At 33.6% G+C, this 15,000-nt stretch overlaps 2 protein-coding genes across 21 annotated transcripts in view; one reads left to right on the top strand and one right to left on the bottom strand.

The window, feature by feature from the left end:
• Positions 1-15,000, top strand: part of LOC124427262 (WAS/WASL-interacting protein family member 1-like) — a 219,956-nt gene that overhangs the window by 8,147 nt on the left and 196,809 nt on the right. The window lies entirely within an intron of this gene.
• LOC124427258 overlaps positions 1-15,000 on the bottom strand; it is a 166,982-nt gene that overhangs the window by 21,435 nt on the left and 130,547 nt on the right. For all 20 annotated transcript variants that reach the window (XM_046969915.1, XM_046969916.1, XM_046969918.1 and 17 more), the window contains 3 exons: positions 1,606-1,734; positions 1,295-1,410; positions 854-1,100 (listed from right to left, as the gene is read on the bottom strand). In XM_046969915.1, the coding sequence (XP_046825871.1) occupies positions 854-1,100; positions 1,295-1,410; positions 1,606-1,734 (492 nt within the window). The remainder of the gene's footprint in view (positions 1-853; positions 1,101-1,294; positions 1,411-1,605; positions 1,735-15,000) is intronic.

The raw sequence follows: 15,000 nt of genomic DNA, 5'->3' as shown, positions 1-15,000 counted from the left end.
AGAAAAACAAGAAAAAGAAAAAGAAAAAGAGAGAAAGCAAAAGATAAAAAGCAAAAGAATAGAAAGAAAGAAAGAAAGAAAGAAAGAAAGATAGAAAGAAAGAAAGAAAAAAAATTCAATCGAAAAAAAATCTAATTACGTCGTAAAAACGTCGCAATTTCAAAAGTTTACAGTTTTTAAATTGTTCATGGTGGATGGATATTATTTTCTTGTCTTTACTTTCCGAATAAAGATTTCGTTAAGACGTCTTAGCAATAATTACGACGTACAATACGAACGTAATTTCTTACTTTCAAGAATTTGATTTAAAACCCGTGTTAGAAGTCAACTGGAATGGATTTGGGAAAATAGATGCTGTAGACAACAGTGGCAAGAAGCGAGAACAGTAACAACAACACAAAAACAATAATACAACAACAACAACAACAACAACAACAACGTCACATATCTAGTAAAATTATGTATACAATAAGATAGTTTCTCACGAGCTAGGGAATATAATAGTCGGTTGAAGTAAGTCCGATAAAATTATTTAAAATATAGAGGAAGTATAAATAGTATGTCGATTCGTGAAATAATACTTTAATTATTATGAAATATTTTACGAATCGTTGAAGGGAAAAAAGAGAAAAAAAAAGAAAAAAAAAAAAAAAGAAAAAAAGAAAAACCATTCAAAATAGAAATATTTCCAAATGGATATTTTCGTTATAAATATATTTATATTTATTTTAATGATTAATCGCATTAGAAATCGATCAATATTATAATTAAGATATAATGAATAAAATGTTTCCCATTGTTCTTGAAAGGATATGAATAAGGAGATAAATGTAATAGGGATGAATGAGATTACCTGAGATTATAACTGGTCAAGGAAACGTGTCCGGTATGATAAGTACCACCACGAAGGACGAGCCGGCAGGTTGTTGACTTGATCTTTCCTCTTGTATCGTGATGACCTGAACGAACTTTCTCCCCGTTTACTTCAAGGTCACAGCTATATCCAGTCGAGGATCCTTGATCTTTACGATGCTCGTCAGTGTCACGATTGTTATATCTCACGTTGTAAAAATGACTCCCAGCCGATTTCATGATATCCGCTATAAAAGAGAGACAAGTAGAAGAAACGTATAATTTATGGAAACAATAATAATAATAATTCGCGTGTATTGATAAGGAAATAATATAGATATATTAAAACAATTTGATTTCTTTATTTTTTCATAACAATATTATTGTATGTATCATTTCGCATGGATAATCGTATTATCAAGAAATCAATTCGTGCACTTACAAGTTTTATTGGCCGATTCTGGGGTAATCGTATTAGGTATTTCGGTTGTGATTTCGATGAAATTTACCGTCGCCACGAAACCATTGTAATCAAATGGAGATACCTCTGGGCCAGCTCTGAAATATAATACGTAGATGTCCTTAGGTGTCCGTTCGTTTTATCGAAAAATAAAGATAAACTTATTGGATAAGGAATTAATAATAATGATAATAATAATAATAATAATAATAATAATAATAATAATAATAATAATAATAATAATAATAATAATCATAATAATAATAATGATAATGATAATAATTTTTTTTTACCTAAATTCAACGAGTACTTCTTGCCCATTGTATATCATCGATGCTTTCTCTTTGCCACAGAGCATTTTCAGGAGCGGACTCGAGGTCGTTGGACCCGAATAAACGGCGATATAGTCGCTCGTACAATGACTGTAACACGAATGAGAAAAGAAATATATCATGTGTTTTCTCTCTTAAGCTGGTTTGAGAATCGTCTCATCTCCAGGCAACCAACCTCTTTTCACATCCCCATTGACGGTCTTAGATCCCCCTTAGGGGATCGTACGATGAGACTATCGAAACGAGTACCCCAACGCTCTTCCCCCATTTCCCCCCCCCCCACCACTCCACCTCACCTGTACCGATTTATCAAGAGAGTTCATGAGAATGTAAGAGATTCGATGGCCTTTCCAAGTTTTGCCATTAAGAAAATATCCAATATTACAGTCAGAGCTCATGGTGGCTTTACCAAAATTACAAAGGCGATAGACTGATTTATTTTACGAGAAAACTTCAAAAGTCATTTTAACCAAGATCAATTCCATTTTCTTTTTCTTTTTTTTTTTTTTTTTTCGATCATTATAATAATAAACGTACGATTTGACAACGATTAGAAGTCACGAGTTTCTCGTTTTATATCAAATTTAATAATATGATAAAAGTACTTTTGTTATATCTAATTAAATCATACGATATATATATATATCTGTATATATATATTCTACGTCAATATTGTTATTCCATCGTTGAAACATTTTCGAAATTTCCCACGGTGGCAAATATAATATTATTACCGATAAATAAGCTGTCACATATAATATTATCCCATGAAAATTTCAATAGAGGGAATAATCTTCTCTTTCGAACCTCTAAAACTTCATTTGACTTTATCGCGTTTCCATTAAGCGATCAGTTATATTACGAAAGTTCTCATCGATGTTGATTATTTTGTTTTAGGAAGATTTAAATTATCCCTTTCGTAGGTGCAAAACGATTCTGTTCGTGTAAGAGAAGGATAGATGAAGAAGGAGGACGGGGGTGGGGCAGAAGTGGGGGAAGGATAGGGAAGGGGAGGGGAGGGAAAGGGAGACACGAGAAAATCTGTTAAAATTGTCTGAAAAGATAGGAACTCGCGGGATGATTTCCTTCTCTGTTTAACAGCGGCTTTACGTTGCATAATTGCGGCTAAATTGCAAAGTAGCTTAGAAGAGAGAAAAGTCGTCGTAACCTCTTCTCAACTTAAAGTTCGTACAAAGCAGCGAACCGAGTGGATCGTTTTCTGGTAAACTTTTCGAAATAAGACTTTCTACGATTCTCTCGTTCTCGTTCTCGTTCCCGTTCTCGTTCCCGTTCTCAAAGAATCTTACACTATAAAATTTGCCCAGTCTTATTTTTGTTTGTTCCTTCGGCGAAACTTTTTCGAATGTCGACATTTTTAAAGGTCAGGATCTATTACAGGTAGTAAGTAATTCTTTTTCTTCTCTCTCTCTCTCTCTCTCTCTCTCTCTCTCTCTCTTTCTTTCTTTCTTTCTCTCTCGCCCTACCCTATTCCCACTCTCATATAGAAAAGCATCGTTTCCGAACAACCGGCTGTGACCGCGGAAATGGTTTCACGTCATTTTCTGCCCGAACGGCTTTAACAACAGAAAATCGGATTCTTCTGGCTCCATTTCCCAGGATCTCTCTTCTGAGTGCCTCGAAAGAAAAAGTTAAACGATGAAAATAGAATAAACTGCGAACGTGCGTGTATCGTCTTTTTCTTTTTCTTTATTTTATTATTGTTATTATTATTATTATTATTATTGTTATTATTAATTTTTTTTTTTTTTTTTAAGTAATTTGTTCGATGTGAACACCTGCGAATATCTGTGAAATATTTTCATTGTTCTCGTGTAGTAAATCAATGTAATAAATAAATAAATATATATATATATATATATATATATATATATATATATATATGTCAATATCGGGAATTTAAAGCCTCACAGAATAGAAACATTAATAATTTCTTAAAATAACGTCCTCTTTAATATACTTTAATTGAAATCCTTTGTTGAAGGCATTATAAAGAGTAACGTGGTCGCGTGTCGAAGTATATTAGCTTTAATGTTTCCTTTGAGTTTTATTGCGTTCAACGGTACCGCCAGAAATGCAAGGGCAAATCGAGTAGCTTCCCTGACATTCTCTATGTAAATTCTAAAGCAATTAGGTCTCGAACTCGACTCGTGAGATACAAGAATGTCACTTTAAAGAGAAGAGGAATAGGAGAAAGAGAACGACACAAAGTATGGGGAGAGACAGAGAGACAGACAGAGAGAGAGAGAGAGAGAGAGAGAGAGAGAGAAATAGATAGAACGAGGAAAGGTGCTTCGAATGATTCTATTACCTGAAAGGAAAGCGTGGAATGTCGTAGTGGTATAAAGAAGAAATACGTCTTTGAATTTGGCAATGGCGTTACCTTCCTTGCACCTTCTTGCGTACTCTTGTAAGCAGTTTAAAGGGTGACGCGCGTAAGAAAAGAAAAAGAGAGTGAGAGTGAGTGAATGAGTGAGTGAATGAGTGTGAGAGAGAGAGAGAGAGAGAGAGAGAGAAGAAAAGAGAAGAGAAGAGCAAAGTGAAAAGAACAAAAAGAAAAAAGAAAAAAGGAAAAAAAAAAAGAAATAAAGAGGAGTAGAACGTCGACCTTACGACTTTATTCGTATAAGAGGGAAGAGAAAAGAAAAAATAGGACTTTTATCCGAATCTGAGCAATTTCATCTTTTGCATTTTCATAGTATTCTATTCTTTGTTTTATTCACTCCCCGTGAGAGTGACCTTGTTTCTCGTCGTCACCGTTGTCGTCGTCGTCATCGTCGTCGTCGTTGTCGTCGTCGTCGGTTCTCGGCCGCAATTTCTTTTGCTTAAGAACTTAATGTACTGAAAATCTAGAACAGTTGGATCGACGAACGGCAAAGTGTAAGGAGAGTACCGTGTAGACGGATATGTAAGGTAATCCGTTTGAAATTACGATGAGGATGGGGGTAGAAGGAGGAGGAGGAGGATGGTAGGAATGATATGAGTGACGGGTGGATGGGTAAAGTTGCTTGCATTCTCGTCGAGGAAAAGCTTGAAAATAAGAGAAAAAGGAAAGTGAAGTAAAGCTCGTCCCTTTTACTCTTCTATTTTTCTTCGGTTAGCTGTATTTATATAGGTGAATCATCCCGTAGAGATTCCGATGGAAGGATAAGTTCGTTTCGAAGGTAAGCGTAAGGGAAACGATTTTGGTAGAATCAAGTTGAACTTTTCTTACTATACTCGAACTATATCCGTACGACGTTTGAGAATTTTAATAAACTGTCTTAAGAAAGTCATCCTTGAGAAACGAGTGTCTCCTTCGTTTCCTTTTTCTCTCTCTTTTTCTTCTTCATTTTCTATTTCTATTCTATTCTTTTCTTTTCTGTTCTACTTTCTTTTCTTTTTCAACGAACGAAGAATTCGCATTTCACGGAGCGTGATTTTTATAAGATTGTAAGATAAATCTCGTAAGGACTTGGTATGATCGTGAAGGAAAATAAAAGGAGAAAAGTGAAAAAAGAGAAAGAAAGAAAGAAAGAAAGAAAGAAAGAAAGAAAGAAAGATAGAAAGAAAGGGAGGAAGGGAGGAAGGAAGGAAGATCTCAATTGTCCACTTTTGTTTGCATGGAAAATTATCATAAAAGTATACGGAAATGCGACGGGAACGTTCTGTTAAAGATTTCATAGTTGGGAACGATTGCGAAACTGTGAAATCGCTACGATCGCAATTACAGTAATAATACCGTGGATAATAATAACAGTGGAGACCCCATGGTTGCACTAGACGCAAGCCAGCACATTGGCGAGTGGCATGCTTACACTACGCGTAATCGGCATCGCGCTAGCAGCAGTTATCGTATGTAACTGCGTGTTACTAATGCAGAACTATATGCATAGAGAGATATTAATGTACCGCGCGATCCTATTTACTGCGATTAATGTACCATAGATGTGCCGTTATCTGGTTGCTCTCTTGAACCGACGAAATCAGAAGCAGCATACACAATCTACGGTTTAACGATGAAGCTTGAGAGAAAATATAAGTCGAGGGTATCGAGTGTTACTATCTCTTTCTCTTTCTCTCTCTATCTCTTTCTCTCTCTCTCTCTCTCTCTCTGTATCTATCTATCTATTTCTTTCTAATTCATGTCTTGCCTTTAATATCCATAGTTTATAATATTACGAATAAGATATAATGGATCTCAAGTGATTTTATAATAGAACAATAATTTATATTATATTTTATTTAATCGAAGAAGCAACCAATCGAAATTATTCATTAATTATAAAATATTACTGTTCATTAATATCGATTCAAGGAACGTAATTCGTTGATATATTATGTATGTATGTATGTATGTATGTACATAGATAAATATGTATTTACTTAGATTACGTTATCTTTCGAAGGTATCTCGAATGATGTTACTTGCTCGCTCGATAATGGTATTCAAAGGAAAAAAAGCTTTAAAGAAACGTAGATCACGTAAAATATGTTCCTTTCGTAGACACGCGATAATCCTTTCGTTCCTCTCGATTCACTTATAAAAAGCTAACGTCGACCTTACTTCCGTTACTTTATTGCTTTTATATTTTCAATTCATTGTAAGCACGATCACGTTAGGAATCTATTATTCTTTTTAAAAATCCCATCCTCGATGTTATATTCTGAAATGATGAAAGCCAAGGGCGAACGTATAAGATATGAGGGAGAGAGAGAGAGAGAGAGAGAGAGAGAGAGATCGTGTATCCACGAGAATACCATGAGATACGTGTCTTTTTATTACCAAGATTAGCATTATTCTCCGCCCTTTATCATTCTTTATAAAACAGCTGTCGGTTTTCTCGCGTTACTATGGATATCATGGAAAAACAATAACGAAGACAGGTAGAGTAAGAAAGAGGAAAAGAGAGAGAGAAAGAGAGAGAGAGAGAGAGAGAGAGAGAGAGAGAAAAGTAAGAAAGGAAGAAAGAGAAAAAAAAGAAAGAATGAGGGAAAAAAAGTGTCTGCTTTTTTAAATATTACCACGGACGGTGCTTCATTGTTGTTTTATTTATTTATGCATTAAACGATGTTATCTTTGAAATTAATCGTAATATCGATCAAGTAACCGGTTAAATTAGTAATATCGTTTCGGATTTTATTTAAGCACAAATTTTTTTATGGTGATCCATAATATAGGGATACAAAGTGATCAAAAAGACGTTGAGAAAATGATATAAAAAAAAAATATATATAAATATATATGAGTTTGGTAAAGAAAAGTTGAAAAGAGAAAATATCCTGACATTTTGTTGTATTGTAAAAAGAAATATTGTTGGCTCTTCTTAGGAAATAAAAGATTTTTATTCTGATAAAAGCTGTCATTTACAAATGGTTTTTGTTAATTCAATGAGAGAAAGGAGGTCTTTTAAAAAAAAGTTTCGTTCAAAAGAATGTACGAGATGCATATGAAACGCGCTCGATGAAAACATATTAAGTTTTTTCTTTTCTAGAGTCAAATTAAAAAAAGTATTATAAAAAGAGAGAGAGAGAGAGAGAGAGAGAGAGAGAGAGGGAATATTTTCAAACACATCGAGTATTGCAAATCTATCGAATATCGAATATAATTTTTACAACAACAAGTTAATATACAGTCATATACAAATTATATATTTAAATAATAATATAAATAAATGAAAATAATTGTATAAAAATTATGATTAAAAATTAATCTTAATATATAACATTGTTCTTACTCGTGTCCTTATTATATTATAAGCATATAATATAATCGACATTGTTGTCACCTTCGTTCACATTCTAGTTCTAATTCTTGTTCTCGTTCTCGTTCTCGTTCTCGTTCTAACCCAATACGAAATGAAATAGAACAGGAGTGGCCCTCGTTGAGAAGAAACTTGCCGCTGATTACAAACGATCCTCGTACTTAGGCTATCCTCTCAGTTGAACCGCATTGTTATTCGGAACCGCTTTCGCGAAACGAGGTATTATTTCGAGCGAGTTCCATTCTCATTTTCACGTCTCGTCGGATTGGCTCGAGGCGACCAACGTCGTCCACGCTGCTGTGCGCGCGTGAACTCACCCCCGAGAGAGAGAGAGAGAGAGAGAGAGAGAGAGGGAGAGAGACAGAGAGAGAGAGAGAGAGAGAGAGAGAGAGAGAGAAATACAGAAAGAAAGGGAATGAAAAGGTACGGAAATTACACCCTTCGTTTATCTCTCTCTCTCTCTCTCTCTTTCTATTTTTTTCTTCTACAATTAGCATTTTTATTTTTGGATACTATTGCAATCGCGCGTCCCGCGAAAAAGTAAAGAATCATAGAAAATTTCACGTAGGAATAATCAATGGGGATTATATTTACTCCGATATCTCGTTTCTCGTCTCCCATATTTTCAATCTTATTTTCTTTTTCTTTTTCTTTCTTTCTTTTTTGTTTCTTTTTTTCTTTTTTTCTTTTAATTCGTTTCTTTTTATTTTTCTTCTCATTATTCTTTCTTTCTTTCTTTTTTCATTTGCCAAATAGAATTTATGTTAAATTCGAATACCCTCGCAAAGTAATTATACCAACGCTGTCGGCGATCGCTAATGGAATACAAACTTTATATCATATTGGAAAATTTAATATGGCAACAATATTTAATTATTATTCATTATTAGTTTAGACGTTTATGCTCGTTATCGTTATTGATCATTCTAATTGTTATTATTGAATGAAAGAAATGATAATAATATAGTTTTTAATTAAATTAGATGATAGATATCAATACGATATTATTGTTGAAATCTATTTGATTCGATTATGAATACTTTTATTATTATTTACTTATAGGTTTGAGTAAAAGAAATTGATAAAAACGTTCTGTCGTATTTAAAAAAGAAAATTATCAATTATAAAATAAACGATTGATTTTTCAAAGTAATTCTCTTTTTGTCATTCGGTTAATATAGTTCTTTCTTTTTTTCTCTCATTATTACGAGATCTTCGTTAAACAAATGAGTTTAATAAATCGAATTAAATTGGAAATTTGTTCTCAACAAAAAAATAAAAGAAAAAAAAAAAAAGAAAAAAAAAAAGAAAAAAAGAGAAAAATTGTAATTTTGATCTCTATTCGATTTGAATCTCTTTATTCGATTGAAAAATGGGATGGTACGTATTTAAAAGAAAATTGTTAATAAAGCTATAAAAGTAAAAAGTATCTATAGCAGGTGTAATTAATAGTAGGCGTAATTACGTTAATGTAAGTAAATGATACTTTCTATCGGTTTATTTTTTATTCCCCCATCCCCCCTCCCCAATACTTTTCCATCCTAAATATAATTATTTTTGATTGGATCCTCAATAAATAATGCTTTTTAACATTCATATATTATTCTATGATAACGATGATGTAGATGGTAATCATTTATTTATCAGTTTGCATTTATTAATTAAGGTTGGTAAAAAAGTATTAAAGAGGTTGTTAAAATCAAATTCGTTTTGTGTTTGTACTATTGCAATATTAACGAAGCTCTTGATAAATGAGAAGCAATGATGATTGTATTGTTAACGTCAGTATTGTTCACTTAATTAGCTTCAAAAATTTGCCAGTTTCATAGACAGAAATGAATTAATAATATTGCATTGAAATATTTCAGTTTTGTTATATTGGATTATAGCTTTTTTCTCTGCCCCACCCCCTCTCTCTCTAATATATATATATATATATATATTATTTTCTCTTTCATCATATTGTTTATACCTTATGATATTGACTGATGAATTATTTTGTATTGAATTTTACTTTTTTCTCGTTTAATAATGTACCATCAAAGTACATAATAATTATTTTCAATTTGAATTTCGTACGGTATTAATGAAAAAATGCAAGTAAAAGAAATGTTCCCTTTTTAAAAAGTTTCTATGTTGAATGATACATTAATGTTAGTAACGCGATTAGCAAGTTAGAAATACGTATCACGTAATATTATTACTTTTACGAGATCATCAGGTGTGCTTTTCTAGATGAACATTTTGGTGCCGGTAATAAGAACAGGAAGTTGAAACGTTAAGCTACTCTGCGGTTTGAGGTATGCCTTATCTAAGAGCTTTACACACTGTTACGTTTATTAAAATCATTCGTATGGATTTAGTTTCACGGAGAAAGTTTTCATATTAGAAATGAAAATCTGAAATCGTTCATTTCTATTTACATTAAAAATTAAAATAATAATCGTAATAATTGTATACAAATTAATTGACGATAATTTAACAATGACATTGTAAAGTTTCTATCGTAACACCCGTTATGATATTTTTACGGATAAAAGTTCCGGTTATCTTTTGAAGATTCTATATTATTACGTAGAAAGAATAAAAGGAAAAATGATTTAATTACAACGGGAAAGAATATCAGGGGAGACGATACAAAACTCATTCGATCGAAATATCGATATCGAAAGTAAGATCGAACTCGTCCTGTACCTTATATCCTAGACTTTAACGAACTTTATTATATTGGCCTTTCTTGCGATATCCTTTCGAAACTTTTAACTCGTTGGATCTCGAAGAAAACTTATTTTACTATTCACGTGAGAAAAAGGAAAAGAAGTAGAAGACGAAGACGAAGACGAAGATGAAAACGAAGAAGAAGAAAAAGAAGAAGAAGAAGAAGAAGAAGAAGAAGAAGAAGAAGAAGAAGAAGAAGAAGAAGATAGATAGAGAGGAGGAATGGAGCGAACAGAAAAGTCTCTTCCCTTCTCGAGCCCTTGTCTGACATTTCTATCGTGAAACTAGCGAGGGGGAACGTTTTCGAAGGAACAGCACCAAGTTCGATCGTAATTTTAAACGAAGTAAAATGTCCGTCAGTCTGGGCCAATGCGTTCACACGATGATAATTAAATCGAACGATTTGACGATTGGATCAGAAACTCGAAACTGGAAACTCGAAATTCGAAACTCGAAAGGCTATCTCGTTCAAATTCGTATAAAATTTCATTATATGGTTACGAGAGAGTTTCCCCTGATCTGTAACTGTATCTTCTTTTAGAGATAATTTTGTTGGTTGGTTTGTCTATGCGTTCGCAGTTATTTATTTAAAAAATGGCTATATATACATATATATATGTAAGATACGGCGTGAATAAGTATGAAGAGAGATAAAGACAGACAAATAAATAGATAGATAGATAGATGGAGAGAGAGAGAGAGATAGAGAGAGGGAGAGAGAGAGAGAGAGAGAGAGAGAGAGAGAAAAGAAGTAGAAGTGGTAATGGTGAAAAGAGAAAGAGTGCTTTTAACGTCCACCAAGAAAACCAAACTCTCATCTAGATTCTCGAGAAGATTTCAGAGTACAGAGGAATCTTCCTCCTCCCCCCCCTCCCACCGGCGAACTTGCTAGTTCGCCCAGTTGTTCGGGGTTAAGCCGAGCGTCGTGTGCGACGAGAAACGCCGCGTTTAAAACTCTCCCAGAAAAATAATCGGCGTCGAGATAGCGCGCCGCGAGCTCGCCCTATAAACTTCTCCAAGCTCGAATTAAACTTCTCAAGAAGTTCTCTTTCGAAAACCTTCCCTCTTCCCTTCGTTCTTACCCCCTTACTACTACTCTACCACAAACCTTATCCTTAATTCTTCGAATAATACTTTTTTGAAGATCGACTTACTTCCCTTATCTTCTTACTATCTCTTGTCATTTTATTTTTCTCTTATAATACAATTGTATTAGTAAACAATGTGATTCATTGTGACATCCTAAATCGAAAATTATTACTTCTATACGTATATGAAAAATATACATATATATATATTTATTTATTTTTTCCTTTTATTTAATTTTCTTCTCTTTTCTTTTTTTACTCTTAGAAAATATATCATCCGCGGAAAAGCGCTTTATAAAATTTTATAACTTGTCTTCTCCGTATGCGTTTTTTTACAACCTAAAAGGTAGCTCTAGATCGTCCTGTTTCGAAGTTTACGATCAAGTACTTCTCAAACGACTTTCCTCCTATCTCCTTCTCTTTTCCTCCCTTTCTCCCTTTCTCTCTCTCTTTCTCTCTCTCTCTCTCTCTCTCTCCCTTTATGGTATTTTAGATAAGAGATTAATTTCAAAGATTTAAGTATCACTCTATTGTCTCGTTTTAACTCGCTCGTTTAAACATTAAAACATCGAGAACATCTATCTTGTCTATTTTATGATGACAGTTCTCGAGTAAGATTTACAAAAAAAAAAAAATGTTATATCTCTTGGAGAAATAAGTTATGGGGAAAAATGGGAAATGAAATAGTCAACATCAATGTTACATTAACTCTTTTCGGAATTAAGAGAAGGAATAAATTCAATGTCTACATTTACCATGGGATGTTCTATTTCACGCGATGGTCATTCAAAGAACGAATCGTTCGTTCGTTCGTTCGTTCGTTCGTTCGTACTTTCTTTCTTTCGTTCACGAAACGACTTTGAGATAAAGGCAAAGGAAGTTTTCTAAAGGAAGGTAAAGAAAAGAAAAGAGAATGGTAGATAAGTCGTGGAACAATTCGATATTTGTCTCTCTTTCTCTCTTTGAAAAGTCACAGATCCATAGGCTATATACATCGAAGAAAGATAGAAAAATATCGAAGGGGGAAAAATATCGAACGTCGGGTGTCGTCGTTCCGCCTATCATAGTGATCTTACTGTCTATCCCTGATTTTCTCGAATTCTATTTCGAAAACGTGCCATGGAATTGAAAGGGAAAAGAGACAGAGAGAGAGAGAGAGAGAGAGAGAGAGAGAAAGAAAGAGATGGATACTATAAGAGTTACATTTTCTTAATAAAATAATGAAAATTTTCTCTTAGTAATTAATTCGAGAAAAACAAAATCCCTTCGAATAATACGGATTATCAAATGATATGAACATTTATTTAGAATAATAATACGATAGAAATAAAATGTAAATGTCTTTGACATTATTGACGATATTAAAAGTGATAACAAGGAAGGTATGACTATGTGATCGATATTTGTGACGTCTTCGAACGTAAATACTTTCTTAATGATGTTTTTCATGAGGGATAAGTTCTTTCTTCTCTCTCTCTCTCTCTCTCTCTCTCTCTCTCTCTCTCTCTCTCTCTCTTTCTTTATTTTCAATAGATGCATACGCACGAAAAGGTGAATATCGTTTCTCTAGGGAAGTTTTTTCGTAGGAAAAGGAGTAGAACATAGGGTGAAGGGGAAGGGCAAGATTGATCACCAGACAATAAACGACGTCGTTCGGAAGTAGCATTTGGAAACAGCACATTAGGCGTGCTCGTTCGTCCATCCATTCGTTCGTTTGGTCGTTCTTTTGGACAAAAAGAACGAAGAATTTGCGATGGATACTTGACCCTTGAGCAGCCACTAGAACGAAACCTCTGCAGAAATAGCACTTCTGATGCTTTCAAGAGGGGCAATAGACACGATAGGACAATGAGAGGGGAGAGAGAGAGAGAGAGAGATAGAAAAGAAGAAGAAGGAGCAAAAGACATAGGGATCGTAATGGATAACCCGGCTCTAGCTTACCTGCCATGAACAACCAGTAGTTTCTAATTTAGCATCGTTCACTTATACCTCTTAATCTAATGAAATATCTAACGAACGTGTACGAAGCCATTCATTTCTATTGTTTTAGGGTTATACCGTGATAATAATAATAATAAAATTTTATCAAACTATCATTGTACTATTCGTTAAATTTAATGATAAGCATTCTTAATAGTTCAAATTGATATTGAAAGAATACGATGTAAATTGAACAAATTAGATTCACCAAGTGTGTTGATTCTAATGTCATTCCTTTTGACAATTAAGTGGGTAGATGGGTGATAGAAAGAGAGAGAGAGAGAGAGAGAGAGAGAGAGAGAGAGAGAGAAAGAGAGAAGGCTCTATTCATTCCAATCTATTCTAGTTTGAGACAATTCTTTGTTTCTAAAGTATATCTTCAAAGTATATATATAACTTGAACGTATATATATATATATATATATAGAATGAAATTAATCGAGAGATTTTAATTTAGTAAAGTTTTGTCATCTTTGAAAATCAGAGAGGTTGATTTTTCTCTCTCTTTCTCTCTTCTTTCCTTTCCGTCCTCCTCCCCCTCCGCCCTTTCCTTTTCTTTTCTTACGGAGAAGTTGATATTTAGAAGTTCATTAGTTAATTAACCAGACTCGAGCAATCTGGCAATTAATTAACGCATCTGTCCTCTGTCACCCGCAAGAGCTTCTTCAATATCCTACGAAGCAGAATTGAAACTATTCCCTTCGTCGTATTATCTACATCGTTGATTGGCGGTGCACAAAGTTGCTCTATTAAATCTTGGTAGTTACCATGTTCTCTACGTAGCAAGGTTAATATCTCAACGCTTTCAACGTTACGACGACGTAAACCTTTGCATGTACTTGTTAAATATTCGTTTGCGCGATACAATTTATGTATCATTATAATAGTATAATAAATTTGAACTTCGAGTATTGTTCTCGTTAATAAATTCTTAACTATCTTAAAAATATATTTTCATTTGATTTTTTTCATAGATATGAAAATGAAATGTTTTAAGCAATACCATTGGACATATATTACATCTTCTTATTTCTATTGATCGTCATCATTCTCATGGTGGGAATTTAATACGTAAAATGGTGGGGAGTAGTAGGTCTCAATTAAAGCCTTCATCGTACTAACCATATAGTCATTTCGTTTCATTTCAGAGAGTAGATACAATCTTGTAATTATCACGAATATCAACGTATTCACGTTGACGGAAATCATCAAGCTATAATCTAGCTTTGCACGTTCACAGTAACAAGTTTCCTTGACAGTATTAAATACGCTTGATATTTGCCGTTCCCTTTCATATTCAACAACTTCAAAGCGTTTGGTGCCACGATTAAGAGACCGCTAAAGCATAATTCTCCAAAGTGAATCGCTGTTTAAATCGTCCCAATCTCAAGACCGTCAAATATTCGGAAAGATTGATCACAATATCTACTAATTAAATTAATCCGCGTAGAACTACTTAATTTAGTTTGGACACGACTGTTCTAACTATTCTCTACCGCTAATATAATAGCTCGGTACGATTAGTACAGATAGGTATAACTGATCCAGGTATAATGTTCTGGGTACCATTGGGATTAAGCTGGATTACGTTGCGACCTACCGTTATATCACATTCCGCGGTTTTGGTTAATGTAAGTGGACATAACGTCGATACGACGCGACGAGTTAAATAGACGTTTCGACATTGATATTTCTTCGTATATGTTTTATATGTTAGATAAATCGTTCACTTAGGTAATCGGAACATTAAGTAATAAGAATACGATAAAATAAATATCCTTGAAATAGGATATCATCTTATTAAATGG

Source organism: Vespa crabro, chromosome 10, assembly GCF_910589235.1.
Source record: "Vespa crabro chromosome 10, iyVesCrab1.2, whole genome shotgun sequence".
Classification (NCBI taxonomy): Eukaryota; Metazoa; Arthropoda; class Insecta; order Hymenoptera; family Vespidae; genus Vespa; species Vespa crabro.
Note: the sequence above shows the minus strand (reverse complement) of the source record. Positions and strands in the feature narration are given on the sequence as shown.